The sequence below is a fragment of the Pleurodeles waltl genome, chromosome 6, assembly GCF_031143425.1.
Source record: "Pleurodeles waltl isolate 20211129_DDA chromosome 6, aPleWal1.hap1.20221129, whole genome shotgun sequence".
Classification (NCBI taxonomy): Eukaryota; Metazoa; Chordata; class Amphibia; order Caudata; family Salamandridae; genus Pleurodeles; species Pleurodeles waltl.
The window spans coordinates 1,556,384,556-1,556,405,565 of record NC_090445.1 but is presented as its reverse complement, the minus strand read 5'-3'; the positions used below and the strand labels follow the sequence as shown (position 1 = coordinate 1,556,405,565).

The following is a 21,010-nucleotide window of genomic DNA, read 5'->3' as shown; positions in this document are numbered from 1 at the left end:
GAAACCTTCCCTGGCATCAGGGCCCTTGGTACCAGAGGTACCAGTTACAAGGGACTTACCTGGATGCCAGGGTGTGCCAATTGTGGATACAAAAGTACAGGTTAGGGAAAGAAAACTGGTGCTGGGGCCTGGTTAGCAGGCCTCAGCACACTTTCAATTCAAAACATAGCATCAGCAAAGGCAAAAAGTCAGGGGGTAACCATGCCAAGGAGGCATTTCCTTACACAACACTTACAAAAATCTAAGTTAGCTTTTTCATCCACTAAAATACATCTCACAGCAATTTCTGCCTATCTGCAAATTACACATTCAACTTCACTATTTAGGATCCCAGTCATAAAAGCTTTTATGGAGGGCCTAAAAAGGATCATTCCACAGAGAACACCACCAGTCCCTTCGTGGAACCTCAATATTGTATTAACAAGACTCATGGGTCCACCATTCGAACCCATGCACTCTTGTGAAATGCAATACTTAACTTGGAAAGTAGCCTTCCTAATAGCTATCACATCACTCAGAAGAGTAAGTGAAATACAAGCCTTTACCATACAGGAACCATTTATACAAATATAAAGTGGTTCTACGTACAAATCCCAAATTTTTGCCAAAAGTTATATCACCGTTCCACTTAAACCAAACTGTGGAACTCCCAGTGTTTTTTCCACAACCAGACTCTGTAGCTGAAAGAGCATTACATACATTAGACAATAAAAGAGCTCTAATGTACTACATTGATAGAACCAAACAGTTTCACAAAACAAAACAATTGTTTGTAGCTTACCAGAAACCTCATACAGGAAATCCAGTATCCAAGCAAGGCATTGCCAGATGGATAGTGAAATGTATTCAAACCTGTTATGCTAAAGCTAAAAGAGAACTGCCTATTACACCAAAGGCACACTCCACTAGAAAAAAAGGCGTCACAATGGCCTTTCTAGGAAATATACCAATGACAGAAATCTGTAAGGCAGCCACATGGTCTACGCCTCATACATACACTAAACATTACTGCTTGGATGTGTTAACAACACAACAAGCCACAGTAGGACAAGCAGTACTAAGAACTTTATTTCAAACAAATTCAACTCCTACAGGCTAAACCACCGCTTTTGGGGAGATAACTGCTTACTAGTCTATGCACAGCATGTGTATCTGCAGCTACACATGCCATTGAACGGAAAATGTCACTTACCCAGTGTACATCTGTTCGTGGCATGAGATGCTGCAGATTCACAGGCGCCCTCCCACCTCCCCGGGAGCCTGTAGCCGGTGTAAGTTGATCAAAGTTAAACTCATACATTTGTAAATTTGTAAATATAATACTTTTAGTCACATTATGTGAACATACTCACTCCATTGCATGGGCATTATTATTATATACACAACTCCTACCTCACCCTCTGCGGGGAAAACAATCTAAGATGGAGTCGACGCCCATGCGCAGTGGAGCCGAAATGGGAGGAGTCCCTCGATCTCGTGACTCGAAAAGACTTCTTCGAAGAAAAACAACTTGTAACACTCTGAGCCCAACACTAGATGGCAGGATATGCACAGCATGTGAATCTGCAGCGTCTCATGCCACGAACAGATGTACACTGGGTAAGTGACATTTTCCATATGAACAACCACGAGTACAATGGCTTCTGGGCCTTCTAGAGTCTTGAAAATTAGCAAGAATGGTCAGTGTTTTAGGAAGTCTGAAACTAATATAAAGCGACATCCATACTTGATTCAAATAGTTGATACATGCAGGGTTATACATGCAGTTATTAACTCACCATTATATGAAAGTAAATTAGGGTAACAAAGACAAGATTTTAAGTTTGTTTTCACACCCTCTTTTTAAACAAATATAGCAGCTAGTACATAAACACTGTTGAATTGTTTGCTGTACTGTCTTAGTCATTTCCAGGTTTTTCTTAGACTTACGTTAACTAGTTTTGTTTACCCACTTGCAAATTAGTGCCTGGTCTTCATACCAGTGGACGTTTAGTGTAAGCATGCTTTCTTTACTGTGTTGTGATCTGAGTTACTTAGCCACTTCCAACCCCTAGAGTAAGTTTTGACTGTTCTGCTACTGGAGAGTTAAGAGCCTAAAGGGACTATTTGATAATCCAGGTGACTTATGCTATATGTTAGCTCCTAGAACATCTCACATAAATGACCGCACCCATGATAGAGGCAGTCCAGTAGCCAACCAGCCCCAGAACTGATAGATGAGGCCTTACACTGAAGAAACTGATGATTAGATGCCGGTGGCAATCAGAACGTAACTGGCATTAGACAAAATGAGTATTTACTGGATGAAAATATGTTAGTGTTTTCCTGGGAGGAAAATAAGAGTGCTTTCTTATTGTACGAAGTAGTGGTTGCCTAGATAAAATGATTCATTGATTCCGGAAAAGTATAAAATCCCAAAATAAGTGAGGAATGGGAGTTAGTGAAGTAGCAGAATGCTGAACTTTTCATTTGAATGTTGTGGCATGTTTTTTAAAGGTTTGTCATTGCTTGTTTGCGCTCATGTTTATGTTGTAGTAATCTGAGTTGTGTGATTTCAGAGCTGCTTTGGAGACTGTTGACAGGCTAACTGAATCACTGGACTTCACAGATTATGCTTCACGAATTATTCATCCTATTGTTCGAACGCTGGACGTCTCAGTTGAACTGCGTCCAATGGCCATGGACACCTTATCTTCGCTGGTCTTTCAGCTTGGGAAGAAGGTATATTAGAGAGCTTCTAATCGGAGGATTATGACTGAGACTGAATCAGAGAAAGCAGAAAATGGTTCTGTTTGTGTTCTTACCTCTCATTGCCTCCCTCCCCTGAATCATTGACTTTGCCCATGATATTGTACCTCTCACAGCCTCTGTGTTCGTCCCATATCCTGTTCTCTCGCTGTGTGCCTCTTTCTTCTCACCCATGATTGCCCTCACATATGAGAAGTCGGTTTTGAATGGGGTAATGTAGATCTTATTTGAACACCCTAATTTTTCAAACAGCCTTAGGTTTTATCTTTCACTCTGTCAAACACAGCACATGTTATGGAAGACTGAAGAAGTTCTTCCCTCACAAGATTCTACCTCCACAAGCAAACCCAGAGTCTCAAAGATACTTTGGCAGAAAAGGGCTACATTAAATTACTCAGTGACTCACTCACCTTGCCTCATGATATTGATGACGTTTTATCTACTCCTGCAACTTTCTTGCCTGACTTAATCTACTCTAATTTTTCTCAATCCATCTCCAATTCTCCTTCCGCTCCTCTCCAATTTTTGTGCTTTCTCTATCAGCAGTTTTGATTGTGGTAATATGCTTACAGTATCTTCTACTTTTTCTGCAGTATCAAATATTCATTCCTATGGTGAATAAGGTTTTGGTGCGCCACAAAATAAGCCACCAGCGTTATGAAGTGCTCATCTGCCGAATTGTCAAGGTGAGTTATCTTGTATCATGTTGTAACTGAGTATTGCAGGTATGTACAGTTACAAAGCACAATTATGGTGCATTTACAAGATAAAGAACATGCATCCCAACAAGCCTTTTTGCACATATTAGTAAAGGTGTTTGAACTTGGGATAAAAAGACAAGTTTGGGGTGAAAATTGGAGAACTCCCAATAAATGTAGATTGATTAGGTTTTAAAAACAGACAATGTACTTTTGTTATAAGCTACACTGAAAATCCAGGCAGGTCAACAGAGAATGCAAAAATGTTCAAGGGTTCATTGAAGTGTTCTTAAGTCTGGAGTTCAAATCACTCCAGTGGGTGCTAGCTGATGACACTGTATGAAGTGGTTTTGCCACAGAAATTAAGTTCATGTACTTTAAGGTACTGTAGAAAAACTACACATATTAATGTCTTCCTTTAATACTCCAGTTAAAGTTTCATGGAATTTTAAATTCCAGTGATAATTCCATTCTGTCAGACCTTCTAAGCCACCATGTGTTTCAGAGTATTTTCCACTTCCTCTGGGCTGTGTGGTAAAACTTACACAAAAAAGAACACAGGCTATAGAATGCTACGTAGAGGCATTCATATACAACTTTTTTTGGTATATAAATACTCAAATTACTATCCTCTACATTTATATGAATACAAAGGTCTATTGAATGTTTCCCTTGTGGGTTCAGATGGCAGAATATTCTTTAAGCCAATCACTTTAAGTTTCCAAAAGCTGGATGTTTTTAATTCATGTCATATTTTTCAAATATAACTCTACCTCTCTGTGCTCTATTGTCGCTTTTTATGTAGCGACAACATCCCAGAGGAGATAGGGGTGAGCTAAATCCTCAGAGGCCTACTTTGCTGGGTTATAGATTCCTGGTTTCCATACCTTGAGAACATTTATTGTACTAAGGTGCTTCCACTGCACTGGGTTGACTTGACTGGCATTCTTCTCAGGAGGCAGTGTGTAGTGAAGAAAACGTTTTAGACCAAACAAAATGCAAATCAGGATACACTGAAATGGGAATGGGAAATCTAGGTCTTCACCAGCTTGTACAATCCCTGACACATTTGGTGGGACATAGCTTGGATGGCATTTTTACAAATAATCCTTATCTCCGGGTCAGTGATTTGTTATCACTGACCTGGTCATATTATCACGCCATATTTTTCATAATTGACCTGCCGCTTTCCTTAGCTGGCAAGAAAGCCAACAATGTGTCATATCATTAGTAGGGCCTGGACGGATATTAATGCATCTGAATTTCAGTCATCATTACTGATCTCCAAGCCAGAGATTAATAATCCAACCATACGTGTGATCTAGATGGTATGTTACAGAGTTACTTAGACTGGATAGGGAAGGCTGTAGATATCCTAGCCCCTCTACAAGTTTTCATCATCTGTAAGAAAACCACTACTGAGCCCTGGTTCAATGAGAAATTGAGAACACAGAAACAGGAATGTAGAAAGAAGGAACGTGAGTGGAGTATTGACTATCATATGGCCAAAAAAGAAATTTAAAAACAAGCTATTGCCAAGTATAAGAAACTCATCCTTGAAAAAAAGTGTACGTTTTCTTCCACCAACATTCTTCAGGCTAACAACTCAGCCAAGAAACTGTTTAATACTGTTCAATGTCTGATAAAAAGTGCCTGTTGTTCGAAATAATGACTACTCAAGAGTTTTTTAATACATTAGCTAACTTTTTCCAAACCAAGGTTCAGGTTGTTTTTGATAAATTTTCAACTCCGGATCAGGTTGTACCTTCAGCTATGCCAAATAAGGTCTCTCAAATTCCTTTGCTTAATTTTAATAAGTTGTCCCTTCTTGGTACCAAAGAGGTACATAAGGTAGTCTAGTCCACTAGATCCTGGTCCTCCTAAGATTTTACATCTTGTCTTGGACATCCTTAGTGAACAGCTGAGGCCTATTTTCAATGAAATAATAAGCACAGTATATTTTCTGGTGGAGTGGAAACAAGGATCCATTCTACCCCTTTTGAAAAAGGCCATTTTGGACCCTCAGGAGCTCAGTAGTTACAAACATATTTCTAACCTTAATTTTCCAGCAAAAGTGCTGGAAAAGGCATTGACTGCTGAGTTGATGGTTTTTGCCAACACTACTAATTTACTGTGTGAGACCCAATTTGTATTTTGACAATTACTCTGGATGGAGGCAGCTTTATTAGCAGTATCTGAGGAATTAAGATCTATCCTTGTTGGTGGTGGGAGAGCAGTCTTGATCCTCTTGGACCTTTCCGCAGCTTTTGATACCACAACATTCTGATAGATTTTCTTTCCATGTTGGGTCTAGGTGGGTCTGCACTCAGTCTAATAAAATCATTCCTTTCAGGTAGATTGCAAAATATAGCAATGTAGGGCTTCGTTTCTGATTACTTTGGCTTAACCTGCGGTTTGCCTCACAGATCATCACTAAGTCCTACTCTTTTCAATTTGTATATGACACCCCTGGCCAGCTTGATTAAATCCTTTGAGTTTTCAGTTATTTCTTATGCAGATGATACACAGATTGTGGCATCTATTTCCACTAATTTAGATGAAACAACGGACAAATTTAATTCCTGTATGTCACAGATTAGCATTTGGATGACCCAGAACTGCTTAAAACGTTATTCTAGCAAAACGGAGGTCTTTTTGTTCAAATAGGATACATCCTTTTTGAATAAAAAATGGTGGCCCCAGGATCTGGGTTCGCTTCCTTTACCAGTACAGAAAGCAAAAGTCCTGGGGATGATCTTTGACAATCAGTTGTTGTTTGAAGACCATGTCAATATATGTCGGTGAGTCTTCCACCTTTTTGACTTTAAGGCTAATCAGGAAAGTCTGCCAGTTCTTTCTGGTGGAACTCCAAAAGACAGTAATTACTACTTTAGTCTTGGTTTATTTGGATTAAGGTAATGCCTTGTATTTAAGCATAAGAAAAAAGCTACTTTCAAATTTACAAATACTACAGAATGCAGCTGCCCGGCATATAATAAAAGATTCCTAAATATCAAAAATAACTGAATTTAAAGCCCTTTGTATCACCTTTAAGGCCCTACACAATACGGCTCCCAAATACATCCAGGACAATCATAGCTGGGATGTACCTGCTCGTAATTTGAGATCTGAAACCTCGAAGTGCCTATCTGTCCCAAGGTTCTAACGAGCTTCCTGGAGAGACAACGTTTTTTTTCTAAGGACCACATAGTTATGAACTGCGCCCTCGTTGAGGCTGAAAAATGGTTCTGATATCTTAACATTTAGGCAATTGCTTAAAACCTGGCATTTAACCTATTATTTGCTTTCTAGACTCCACCCCGTTTCTTCTTTGTCAGGGCTAGCTCCAAGATGCCCACAAGCATTCGTCGCTCTTTGCAAATACATGAAACTGTTTTCCAGTGGATAGTATTCTGGAGAAAGTGCAAATGTTAAAGAGACTGAATTTTCAAAAAAAGGCTCCTAGTTGTGACACAGGCTGCATTCATTTAAGATTGTGAGATGCTACAGATACTGTTACATTTCACATGTGAAAGCATCAGACAGATAAAAGACAAAGTCACTTTTCACAACAAAGCATGGATTCAAAATAGGGCATCCTGTGTTGCCTCAGTAGTGCTAAACAACTGGGAGGGTTAAACTACATGTATCTGACTATGGGCACATTAAACATCTAAAAGTGGAAGATTGTAAGAACATATGTTTCAGAGACAAAATATGTGACACAAACAGAGCATGCTTTCCGGGTATCAGTGTCTGAGGGTTAATTGTGTAAGCTTTTGTGTAATTGTGACCCTCAAATATGGTATATGTTGGTGTGAGAGAATGTTGCCATTAGACAGTATGTTGTGCTTTGGATCATCTGCTCCTGCAGGGCTTACTGATGAATTTGTCCATTCTTTCAGGGGTACACTCTTGCAGATGAGGAGGAAGATCCTCTAATCTATCAGCACAGAGTACTAAAGGGCAACTTGGGGGAGTCATTGAATAGTAATCCTTTGGACTCTGGGCCTATGAAAAAACTGCATGTTAGCACTGCCAACCTCCAAAGGGTGAGTAAATATCTACGCACACACACACACACTACTTAGCATTTAAATCATAGCTACGGGAGACCCGGGTCTAGCCACTGGGAACCTCACCCTGGCCCACCCAGGCCTTTACCTTAGCCAGTTTAAAACTTACAAAGCCAGCACAGGAAATGCCAAGCCACTTAACAGATATTCCAAGGTCATCAGAAGCCTTGTATCCTAATGAGATCATCCTCAACCTTAACCAAAGGTCACCCTAGCCATTACCACTGATAATCTCTTGCTGCCAGTGTCTACCATTTGACAGCAAAGGCTGTCATTAAACTCCAGAAACTACTACTGAAGACTGCATGAACTACTATAGATCTGCCAGTCTCAAGGCACAAATACTAGCCCCTGAACAGCACCAACAGAGACCAGATACCAACAACAAGAGATAGTCCCTGACAACCAGAGAACAAAACCAGCCTCAAAAGAAAAATACCTAAATTCATCCCTGTCTACCAGATTTAGAACTCAAACATTATGATGGATATTTCTAACTGCAGATTCATTACCTTATAATTACCCAGCAGTGTTGTTGTGATGCTGTGCAGCGCTGCACAGGTTTCATATGCCTCGAAAGTGACAGAATGAAGTCGCATACAAGTATAACACTTGCGTGCTGACATTAGTTCTTTTATTATTGTGCCTTTTTGTGTGGATGCAGAGCTCTCCTCCCACATTTTTTTGTTTTCTAGCAGTTTCAGCATTATAACCCAGACTGTGTGGTAGGGAACTATGTCTTCCCTGGAAGCAACAGGCCTTAAGCTGTACAGACACTGTTGCATGCAGATATCCGTCACAGACCCTCACAAGGTGCGCCTTTGCACTCTAGGCAATTTTCATGACCCCAAATTATGTGACCAATGGACCCTAAAACACTCAATGGCGATTCAAGAGTGGGAGAGGAAGCTATACATTGCTGAGCATAAGAAGTAGTTGTGGTCTTCCACGGGTCCCACTCCGGTTCAAATTTGTGGGCCTGGGCCCAGTCACAAGGCCACTCCCACAAATGCTCTACATCCCACCCACAATCTAACTGAAGTGAATCTAAGTTAAAGTCAAAATCCAGGCAAAAGCTGAGTGGAGCTCAACCCCATCCCACCACTCTGGTTCCAAAGAGAAGGCATGAGGACCTCAAGACCAGAGCTGCTCTCCTTCAAGATCACTAGCCACAGAGCTGATATCCCAGTTGGTCCCTTCGTGCTCTGAGTTCCCTAGGCCATAGCAGATAGAGACCTTTAATGTGACTGCAGCTCTTTAGTACTCTTCCGGCTTTCTGTGGCACCTTTGGGCCCCAAGGAGCGAACAGGCCCTCCATTCAGGTTACCGCCGGTGGAACATCCCCTGATGCAGTTTGTCCCCATGCATCCTGTTACTGGGCCCCTATTCATTCCAGTATAGAATTCTACACCAGCTCTCAAGATTCACAATAGTTTCTAATGCCTCACCATTGATTCTAACTCCAGTGGAGCTGATAGAAGACCTGGTGGCAGCTCCTATGTCAGTCCCTGAACCGGTGTCAGCATGAGCTCGACCGTTGTCTCGCTATGAGATCATAAAAAAGCAACCAGCTGTTATCCAGCCTGACTCTGGTCTGATGCTTGGGCTATCAGCAAAGGATCCATTATCTTGTGGTTTTGACTTTGATTCTATACCAGAAGATGGCTTGCTTCCCCCAATTATATTGATGGGGCTGGCTTGCTTCCCCCCATTATACTGATGGGGATGGCTTGCTTTCCCCTCATTATACTGATGATGCCTTGTACCTTGACTTGCAAAGTGTCTTTGGGCTTGACACCTCCTCTGAAAAAGAGCTTGACTTGCTAAGTGGACCACCATTGGGAGAAAGTGCCTCCTTTGCCGTGGTAGTTTGGAGGGCAGCTGAGGTTCTAGATTTGTTGTTACCTTCCACTGAGATTAAGAAAAATGTTCTGATGGAGATTTTCCAGCATGGTACAGCAACTAAGAGCCCCTGCTCCAATTCAGTGAAGCCCTTACTTGACGGCTACGTAGTTGAAACCTTGTTCTTGCCTGCCCATTAGTAGCTATGCCTGTCTTGGGGGTTCCAAGCTCTCTTCCTAAGCACCATACTCATTGTGCAGGTGTTTTTTCGACCAATCCCTCAAATAGAGAATCCAAATGGATTGATGCTTTTGGCAAAGTGATATTTTCTTCTGCCAGCTTGCCTCCATGGTTTGCTCCTTAGGTCTCTGCATGCATGCCTTATGGGATGTAGCCATCACGATCTTGCCAGAAGTCCAGTGGGTCTTTTGGGCCTTCCTGGCTCACACTATCCATAATGGGTACGATTCAGCGAAATAAGTCATTCATACAGGCATAGGCAACACTGTTTGCATTGCTTCTTGGTACTAGTGTTGTGCCTCCTGGATAAGGTCCATCAGATATTCTGACGATGTACAAGCATCACTGATGGGCGGGTCTTTTGATGGTTGCAAGAAATTGGGTTATTAGTTAAGTGGGGTAAGTACCCACCTCAAGCAATAATCACAATCCTTGTCAGAGGTGACCACTGAAGTCACTAAATAAGCATGAGCCAAACCCACTGGTAGCTATGGCACAGAGCAGACAGGCTTAACTTACAGTATTTATGCAGTACTAAAACAGTAATACATTTGAATTGCAGAACTGTAATAATCCCAAAACAGACTTACAAAAACATCCAAAATGACCAAAATCCAATAAGGGCAATTGCAGATATGAATGTTGAATGTTTGAAGTAGAAATTGTGCCAAAAAGCACAAAGTCACAAAGATAGTCTTTGATTATGGTACAAAAGGACCTAGCTGTAATTTAATTCTGACTGTGATGAAGTGCGGGTCAGATACACTAACCAAGTTTATCCTGTTCAAAGATTTTACCTTCTGACTTCTTTAAATCCCAGTGCTCCACAGGAATATACTTCTACCAACACCAGGACCTCAGAGGTGGCACTTAGAGGCTCACCGGGTGGCAGGCAGAGGCAAACAGGATGGTCGAAGCCATTTCCAGTTGCCACTAGTTATCTGGGCTGTTGCACAAAAAGGCCTCTTGTAGCTTGTTGTGTTTCTGTATCTTTAACCAGAGGCCAACCTTATGACCCTTGGAGTCCACTTCTTTGTCTTGGTACAAGAGGCATAATCAGGTCTAGTCGTCTAGACTCTTTGCATGCGTCAGGCAGCAGGTTCAATCCTCTTCTAATCTTCCACAGGTCCAGGAGTCCTCTGAAGTGATTACGTTGAGGTGTCACATTTATGCCTTTACACATTTATGGCACAAGCTAGTTTGTGGTAATTTCTGGGGATGCCCTAAACAATGAGGTAGTGGTTCCCAGGGCTAACCCTACCCCACTTTGGGCATTTTCAAGATGGTCAAGGCCTTTGGCCACATGTAACTTGGGCTCTGAAGCCTTGGAGTGTGTAAAGAGTGTTTTCTGGCAATCCCAGTGTCCTCTCACATCTAACACCAAAATTCAGTTTGCAGTATCTCGAGTGACTCCGCTATCTGCAAGCTTCTCAATCTCATTTTCGCCCAGGCCAGAGCAGAGAGCCTGCCCTCCTTGAGGTGATCGAAATGCTTAAAAGCCTCTTGTAGGAAAGTGACCCTTTTGGACTTGGTCATCCCCACTTTTTGCCCCTGCTACTGAGGCTTTCCGACTGAGGTGCAATGGATTCCTGCAAAACAGATCGCCGCTACCCGTTCTCTTTCCCTAAAACACGGTAAATGCTCTAATTGTACACCGTTGGTACAGCCTCTAGCCCCTCTGTAAATCCCTAGTAAATGGTACCCCTGATACCTGGGGCCTGGGTACTAGAGAGGGTCCCTAGGGCTGTAGCAGGTATTGTGCTATCCTAAGGGGACCCCCCCCCCCCATTTACAAATTGCACAGTCTGCCTCACGCAGTTTGTGTGTCGTGGTGCAAGTCATGAGTGAAACCATGACATGGGACATACATGGTGTGCCATACCCCAGTCACTCGATCTAAATATATATAAGTCACCCCTAAGGTTGCCTTAGAGCCCTAAAGCAGGATGCATTATATTTGATGTGAGTGCATATCTGCACGAGCAGATATGCCCATGTGATGTCTATTTTAATTACTTAGACATTGCAAGTCAACAGGGAAGCCATCTTGAGGTATGTACTGGGCACTTGTCAACACAAGTTACCCAGCTACATAATGGCTTCATTGAAACCTATGGTGTTTGGTATCAAACGCCCCATATTAATAAATCCAAACTGATGCTAGTCTTGTAATTATTTTGACACGCACCCAGAGGGCACCTTGAAGGTGCCCCTAAAACCTACTAGTCCTCTAGTGTGCTGGCGGGCCAGTATTGACGAACCTGCCACCAGAGACCGTTTACTAATTCTCTGGTGTGGAGAGCCTGCACCCTCAGACACTAGAAGCCATGCCTGCTCCTGGGGAAGGTGGTATCACCTCCTCCAGCAAAATGGCTAGTCAAGCTTCATACAAAGGCCAAGTACGTCAAAGAAGCTGCTGCCTTTGGTATGCGACCTCATGATTCCCCCAGGCATCGGAGTTGCGACCCCCCGCCCTGAAGCCCATTTGGCACCAGGACAGGCAGGAAATTAGCTATGCAGGTAGGCATGGTGCACTACCAGACTAGTCACACCCCTAAGATGGGTAGACTGATGTGCTCCACGAAGAAAGGGTTCCACTATCTTGTTTTTGGTGGAACTAGGAATTCTGGAACAGGAGTATGCCCACTTACCACAAGAAAGTGGTAATTTAGGGGGTGTAGTGACCCTAGAGGTAAGTAGCCCATTGGCTACTACCGTACACTTCTCTAACCGCCCCCAAATTCAGTATTTATGTGCCCCCCCCCCCCCAACACCAGAAGAGCAGATTTACCTGACTGAAGAAAGAAGAGGACAAAGAAGAGTTGAAGAAGCAAGAACCGGGGATTGCTGGTGGACTTTGGCACAAAATCCTGCCTGCTTACCTGCTCCTATCCCGACAGTCAAAAAAACCCGACTCGCCCTGCAGCTGTGCATCTTCCAAAAGCCTCAGAGAGCATTCAGAACTTTGCCAAGCCGCCAGCATCTCCTTTGAAGTGGAGGAGCAACTTCCTGCATGCTGCAGGCACCACCCTCAATATCTGGTTCACAGTTCTTCTGACCAACAAGTCCACAATGCAGCAGCCGCCCAGGAAGAAATCAGCAAACTCCAGCAGGACCAGCCCATCTCCCCACCAAGTGAGAAAACCCCAGGTTCCTACCAGAACCATCCTGCACCAATACCCAGGGTATCTGACCCCTTGCAGCAACCAATGCTTGTTTGAGTCCATACCGGACTCCAACGTTGCAACCAGAGATTAGCTATTGAGGGGCGTTAGCAACGCAGAGGCCATCCCAGAAACTGGACCAGCTACCCTATTTTTGACTCCTTCTTGCAGGTCCACCCAATATTTGTGGCCGCCTTGACACAGGAGCATCTGACGACAAAAACCCACTGCACCTGACAGCCAACTATGTTCCCTTGCTCCCAGTACCCTTACTGGCCGAGCCCCCTGTTGGGAGCTCCCAGACTTGTCCCTAAGTCCCTCTCTGCAGCCTGTTTCTATTTGCACCTCCCCCAAGCCAAACGTGCAGTCTGCAAAGCACCTGACCCATCCAACATCTCTGCACCCGGACAACCCAGGGCAGTTAAAACTGAACTTCTGGTGTTTCTTCCAATCTTGTCCCCCTAGCACCCTATGACCGAAAGGGGACCCCTGAGAATAGACTGGAAAGACCCCTATGCATTAAAATTACTTTAACCAAAAGAAGTACCTTTACTACATAAAAATGCATTTGAGTGAATTGTTACACTGCAACAGCACTTACCTTCTTTAGGATTTGTTTTTATGTTGATACATTCTATAAAAATATTTTTCCAAACATTGGTCTCGAATTTCGTCTTGAGTGTGTGTCACATTCATTAACTCTGTGTGTTCAACAAATGCTTAACACTACCCTCTGATAAGCCTAAACTGCTCATCCACACTACCACAAAAGAGAGCATTTGGTATTATTATTTTAACCCCTGAAAGCCAGTAAGGGTCACCTGGACTATCTGCATAGTGTCCCCTTACATTAGGTACACTACATAGATACCCAGCTTTCTTCACCACTCTTGATCTGGGCAGAACTGCACCCTTGTTTCTTTTGAACCTGAGTACAGCCTTTGAAACTGTGTCCCATTGTATGATACTCCGGAGTTTAGCAGAGTACGGGATATCGGGCATATCTTTGAGTTGGTTTGCCCTCTTTCCAGGCTGATCGCTCAATCCAGGTGGCGTCGAAACCCTTTGCCTCATCCGCAAGGATGATTTGTCATGCATTCTCCAGGACTTGTTACTGACCCAAGCTCTTTAGCGTGTATGTTCGCCCTCTAGCAGACATGGTCGAATCTTTTGATTATTCTGATGATCCTCAGACCATCATAAGTCTGCCCTGTGATGATGGCAACTGCCTGTTTCAACCTAAGAACTACTAGCAATTGGTGACCAAGTGGATGGGAAACAATTGCCTAAAATTAAATGGCACCCAAATGGAAATTCTGATGGGGCCTCATTGGTGGCCAACTGAGTTACGTCCTATTCCAACTTTTGCAGTTAACAATTTGGGCATGTGCATTGACAAGCAACTCAAGTTTGATCATCAGATCAACACTGTGACATCTTGATGCTTTTGTCTGCTGAAATATTTAAAGAAGTTTCTTTGGACACTCCCTATTAAGACACCGAAAACCGTCATCCAGACTGTGATCCTATCTTGCTTGGATTAAGGAAACGTACTGTACCTGGGAGTCAATAAAGCCCTCCTTCACCGATTACAAATTATTCAAAACTCCATGGCCCATCTCATAGAACATCTGCTCAAGCACTTTCACATGTCTGCCCAACTTGGGTATTTTCACTGGCACCCAGAGGGTAAGACCATTCAGTTTAAAATACACTGCTTTGCTTACAGAGTCCTTTGTGATGCAGGACTGATTTATCTCCTCCACTTAAGCTTACCGTATCACACTACTACAGTTTTTCACTCTTCCGATCGCCACCTGGCTTAGGTTCTATGGTATAATCAGGCCAGTTCAAGCAGGTGTGCTTTGAAGTGTTTGGCTTCCAGTCAGTGGATCTCTCTTCCTTCTCAGTTGCAGAGCTGCCTAGTGGAAAGCAGCTTTCGTAAACAACTTAAAACATGGCATTTTTAACTTTTTCTTTGAAGATCTGAGGGGCAGTTTCTTTTGGGTTTGCTTAGTGTTTGGAAACCATGGTTGGGTAGTTATGAGCTTTATAAATCCTATAAATAGAACTCGATGCAGCCCCTGTACCCTCGACAACCTCAGAGACAGACATGTGTTATAACAAAGCTGAGCTTTCAGTAACCAGTCAGAGGATACACACAAATTGTTTTGGCATTTGGTTTTACCTCTTTGAAGTGTGCCCCATTTGTTATATGTAAATTTTGCATACTTGTTAAACAGGCTCTAACATTGTAATGTCAAAAGAGGCACACTGTGATTAAGGCTTGACTGACTGCGAAGACAACAGAAATGCCCTGCTTAAGTGCAAGCTTTGAAGTGTCACATAAGAGCCCCAGCAGACCTGTCAAGCCGGATATGACATTCAAACAGGACATGACATTCTAATGTCAAAACGTTTCCTCACTCTCCCTCCCCCTACCATAATCTGTCAGGTTTAGAGGGGTCATCTCTGTCCATTTATGTCAGCCTGTTGTTTTGCTCCTGGGAGCAAAGTCACACCTCATTCACGCCTATTTAAATTCTAATTACTGGCTGACCGAAGTGGAAGAACAAAGTGCATGTTTCTCTTTCAGGTACTTCAGTAAAGATATACTTTTAAAAGTTCCATTTCTGTAGTATTTCTTTTAAATTATTTTTATTTTGTTGATTTTGTAGTGGCACATACAATAAACAACATCAATGTGTCCCACTCCCCCAAACCCTCTGTCGACCTTGGAGAGGACTCTAGAAATTATGTGCTCATTTTTAATTCCGTACCATTCCAGACAGTATAACAAAAACAGCAGTACTGTTTTTAGCCCAGAACTCATACATATGTTCTCCTTGTCTAGTATCCAGTGGGTGTGTCACATGTTATATAGCCGTCATCCCATCTTTGTGGTTCTCTGCATTATCTCCACCTGCTTGTAGCGCTCGGATCTATGCCATATCCCATATCATTCTGCCTCCTTGACCCAAACCTGTCTGTACTAGTGTCTGTCTCATCCTACATTCAGCTCACATCCATTTCCCAAATTCCCATAGCCACTGTTTGCGTGTAGGTGAGTGAGGTGCTATCCATTGTATAGAAATACATGTTCGATGGCATCTGTCGCTGTAGATACGCATGTTCTGCAATAGCTCGCCATCTGGTGTTGGGCCGGAGTGTTACAAGTTGTTTTTCTTCGAAGAAGTCTTTCGAGTCACGGGACCGAGTGACTCCTCCTTTTGTCTACATTGCGCATGGGCGTCGACTCCATCTTCGATTGTTTTTTTTTCCGCCATCGGGTTCGGACGTGTTCCTGTCGCTCCGAGTTTCGGAACGGAAAATTAGCTAATTTCGGAAGATTTTCGTCGGTATTGTTGCGTTCGGGATCGGCGTACTTAGATTCCACACCGCATCGAAGATCGAAGAGCTCCGGTGCCCTTCGGGGTAGTTTTTTCGATCCCCCGTCGGGGCCTGGTCGGCCCAACCGCGTGCTGAAGAACGCCGATGGAACGGACCCCGTTCCGTTTCTGCCCCAAATGCCACAATAAATACCCCTATACAGACCAACACTTGGTCTGTAACCTGTGCCTGTCACCTGAGCACAGTGAAGACACCTGTGAGGCCTGTCGTGCGTTCCGGTCCCGAAAGACACTCCGAGACCGTCGAGCCAGAAGACTTCAGATGGCGTCCGCGCCGACAGCCCACCGAGAGTTCGAGGAGCAGGAAGAGGAAGGTACCTTCTCGATCCAAGAATCGGACTCCGAAGGATTCGACGATACACAAACCGTGAGTAAGACGTCGAAAACCACACAGAAAAACATTTACAAGGCCCAGGGGACGCCACTGCCATCCGGCCATGGCTCCACCCATAAATTCGGTGACCGACCGTCGGCACCGAAAAAGGCCCAAACAGCGCCGAGGTCGTCCGACTCCGGTCGAGACACCGGCACGCAGCCTTCTCGGGACCGAGAAAGTGCTGGAGACAAGCCTCGACACCGAGATACCGGTGTGGACACGGCTCGACGCCGAGACAGCGGCACCGAAGAAGATCGACGCCGAGAGGTTTCGGCCCCGAAAAAGAAAAAAGTCACCTCGGAGCCGAAAAAACACGCAGACAGGGTTTCGATGCCGAAACAAACTGCAAGCGACCCAGCTTCAGGCTCTTATACAGAAGAGCACTCGCTAACCTCCCAGATGCAAAAGCATAGGTTTGAGGAAGAGCTACAAGCAACTGATGTGGACCATACGCAAAAGCGTATCTTCATACAGCAGGGGACAGGAAAAATAAGCACCCTTCCCCCCATTAGGAGAAAGAGAAGGTTGGAGTTCCAGACTGAACAGACACCACAACCAAAAGTGGTGAAAAGAGTTACCCCACCACCCTCTCCTCCACCTGTGATTAACGTCTCACCAGCACAAACTCCTTCACATTCCCCAGCTCACACCACCATGAGCCAGGGTGACCAAGATCAAGACGCATGGGACCTATACGACGCCCCAGTGTCAGATAACAGTCCGGAGGCATACCCTACGAAGCCATCTCCACCAGAAGACAGCACCGCGTATTCTCAAGTGGTGGCTAGAGCAGCACAATTTCACAACGTAAGCCTCCACTCAGAACAGGTCGAGGATGATTTTTTATTCAACACACTCTCCTCCACCCACAGCTCATACCAAAGCCTGCCTATGCTCCCTGGTATGCTCCGGCACGCAAAAGAAATCTTTAAGGAGCCGGTCAAAAGTAGGGCAATCACACCAAGGGTGGAAAAAAAGTATAAGGCGCCTCCTACAGACCCGGTTTTCATCACTACACAGCTGCCACCAGACTCTGTCGTTGTAGGAGCAGCTAGGAAAAGGGCCAATTCCCACACATCTGGAGATGCACCACCCCCAGATAAAGAAAGCCGCAAGTTCGATGCAGCTGGTAAGAGTCGCAGCACAAGCTGCAAACCAGTGGCGCATTGCGAACTCCCAGGCACTACTTGCGCGCTATGACAGAGCCCACTGGGATGAGATGCAACATCTCATTCAACATCTGCCCAAGGACTTACAAAATAGGGCAAAACAAGTGGTTGAGGAGGGACAGACCATTTCCAACAACCAGATCCGCTCCTCCATGGACGCTGCAGATACAGCTGCACGGACAATTAATACATCTGTAACTATCAGAAGGCATGCATGGCTCCGAACGTCTGGATTTAAACCAGAGATTCAACAAGCAGTTCTCAATATGCCTTTTAATGAAAAAGAACTGTTCGGTCCAGAAGTGGACACAGCGATTGAGAAACTCAAAAAAGATACGGACACTGCCAAAGCCATGGGCGCACTCTACTCCCCGCAGAGCAGAGGGAATTACAGCACATTCCGTAAAACGCCCTTTCGAGGGGGGTTTCAGGGTCAAAGCACACAAGCCAGCACCTCACAAGCAACACCGTCCAGTTACCAGGGACAGTATAGAGGAGGTTTTCGGGGACAATATAGAGGAGGGCAATTCCCTAGAAATAGAGGAAGATTTCAGAGCCCCAAAACCCCTACTACTAAACAGTGACTCACATGTCACTCACCCCCTCCACACAACACCAGTGGGGGGAAGAATAAGTCATTATTACAAAGCATGGGAGGAAATCACTACAGACACTTGGGTTCTAGCAATTATCCAACATGGTTATTGCATAGAATTTCTACAATTCCCTCCAAACATACCACCAAAAGCACAAAATTTAACAACACACCATTCCAATCTCCTGGAGATAGAAGTGCAGGCACTATTGCAAAAGAATGCAATCGAATTAGTGCCAAACACACAAATAAACACAGGAGTTTACTCACTGTACTTTCTGATACCAAAGAAGGACAAAACGCTGAGACCAATCCTAGACCTCAGAGTAGTGAACACTTTCATCAAATCAGACCACTTTCACATGGTCACACTACAAGAAGTATTGCCATTGCTAAAACTACACGACTACATGGCAACTTTAGACCTCAAGGATGCTTATTTCCACATACCAATACACCCATCGCACAGGAAATACCTAAGGTTTGTATTCAAAGGAATACATTACCAATTCAAGGTACTGCCTTTCGGATTAACAACCGCACCAAGAGTCTTTACCAAATGCCTAGCGGTAGTCGCTGCACACATAAGAAGGCAGCAAATACATGTGTTCCCATATCTAGACGACTGGCTAATCAAGGCCCATTCGTTAATACAGTGCTCAAATCACACAAACCATATCATACAAACCCTCTTCAAACTAGGGTTCACCGTCAATTTCACAAAATCCAAAATTCTGCCGCGCAAGGTACAACAATACCTGGGAGCCATAATAGACACATCAAAAGGAGTAGCCACTCCAAGTCCACAAAGAATTCGAAATTTCAACACCATCATACAACGCATGTATCCAACACAAAGGATACACGCAAAGATGGTACTACAACTCCTAGGCATGATGTCTTCATGCATAGCCATTGTCCCAAACGCAAGACTGCACATGAGGCCCTTACAACAGTGCCTAGCATCACAATGGTCACAAGCACAGGGTCACCTTCTAGATCTGGTGTTAATAGACCGCCAAACTTACCTCTCGCTTCTATGGTGGAACAACATAAATTTAAACAAAGGGCGGCCTTTCCAAGACCCAGTGCCACAATACGTAATAACAACAGATGCTTCCATGACAGGGTGGGGAGCACACCTCGATCAACACAGCATACAAGGACAATGGAACGTACATCAAACAAAACTGCATATAAATCACCTAGAACTTCTAGCAGTTTTTCAAGCACTAAAAGCTTTCCAACCAATAATAGTTCACAAATACATTCTCGTCAAAACAGACAACATGACAACAATGTATTATCTAAACAAGCAGGGGGGGACGCACTCCACGCAGTTAAGCCTGCTAGCACAAAAGATTTGGCGTTGGGCAATTCACAACCAAATTCGCCTAATAGCACAATTTATACCAGGGATCCAAAATCAACTCGCAGACAATCTCTCTCGAGATCACCAACAGGTCCACGAATGGGAAATTCACCCCCAAATTCTGAACACTTATTTCAAACTCTGAGGAACACCTCAGATAGACTTGTTTGCGACAAGGGAGAACGCAAAATGCCAAAACTTCGCATCCAGATACCCACACAAACAATCCCAAGGCAATGCCCTATGGATGAACTGGTCAGGGATATTTGCTTACGCTTTTCCTCCTCTCCCTCTCCTTCCTTACCTGGTAAACAAACTCAGTCAAAGCAAACTCAAACTCATATTGATAGCACCAACTTGGGCAAGGCAACCCTGGTACACAACGCTACTAGACCTATCAGTAGTACCCTGCATCAAATTGCCCAACAGGCCAGATCTGTTGACACAGCACAACCAAAAGATCAGACACCCAGATCCAGCATCGCTGAATCTAGCAATCTGGCTCCTGAAATCCTAGAATTCGGGCACTTACAACTTACCCAAGAATGTATGGAAGTCATAAAACAAGCCAGAAGGCCATCCACCAGGCACTGCTATGCAAGTAAATGGAAGAGGTTTGTTTGCTACTGCCATATTAATCAAATACAACCATTACACACAACTCCAGAACATGTAGTGGGTTACTTGCTTCACTTACAAAAATCTAACCTGGCTTTCTCTTCCATTAAAATACACCTTGCAGCAATATCTGCATACCTGCAGACTACCTATTCAACTTCCCTATATAAGATACCAGTCATTAAAGCATTCATGGAGGGCCTTAGGAGAATTATACCACCAAGAACACCACCTGTTCCTTCATGGAACCTAAATGTTGTCCTAACTAGACTTATGGGTCCACCTTTTGAACCCATGCACTCCTGCGACATACAGTTCCTAACCTGGAAGGTGGCATTTCTCATCGCCATTACTTCCCTAAGAAGAGTAAGCGAGATTCAGGCGTTTACAATACAGGAACCTTTTATACAACTACACAAGAATAAGGTCGTCCTAAGGACCAATCCTAAATTTTTGCCAAAGGTTATTTCACCGTTCCATCTAAATCAAACAGTGGAACTTCCAGTGTTCTTTCCACAGCCAGATACCGTAGCTGAAAGGGCACTACATACATTAGATGTCAAAAGAGCATTGATGTATTACATTGACAGAACAAAAAACATCAGAAAGACTAAACAACTATTTATTGCATTTCAAAAACCTCATGCAGGAAACCCAATATCAAAACAAGGTATAGCCAGATGGATAGTTAAATGCATCCAA

At 43.8% G+C, this 21,010-nt stretch overlaps 1 protein-coding gene across 2 annotated transcripts in view; it reads left to right on the top strand.

Moving 5' to 3' along the window:
- Positions 1–21,010, top strand: part of MTOR (mechanistic target of rapamycin kinase) — a 1,113,749-nt gene that overhangs the window by 426,254 nt on the left and 666,485 nt on the right. For both annotated transcript variants that reach the window (XM_069241238.1, XM_069241237.1), the window contains 3 exons: positions 2,559–2,721; positions 3,342–3,434; positions 7,352–7,498. In XM_069241238.1, coding sequence (XP_069097339.1) covers positions 2,559–2,721; positions 3,342–3,434; positions 7,352–7,498 — 403 coding nt within the window. The remainder of the gene's footprint in view (positions 1–2,558; positions 2,722–3,341; positions 3,435–7,351; positions 7,499–21,010) is intronic.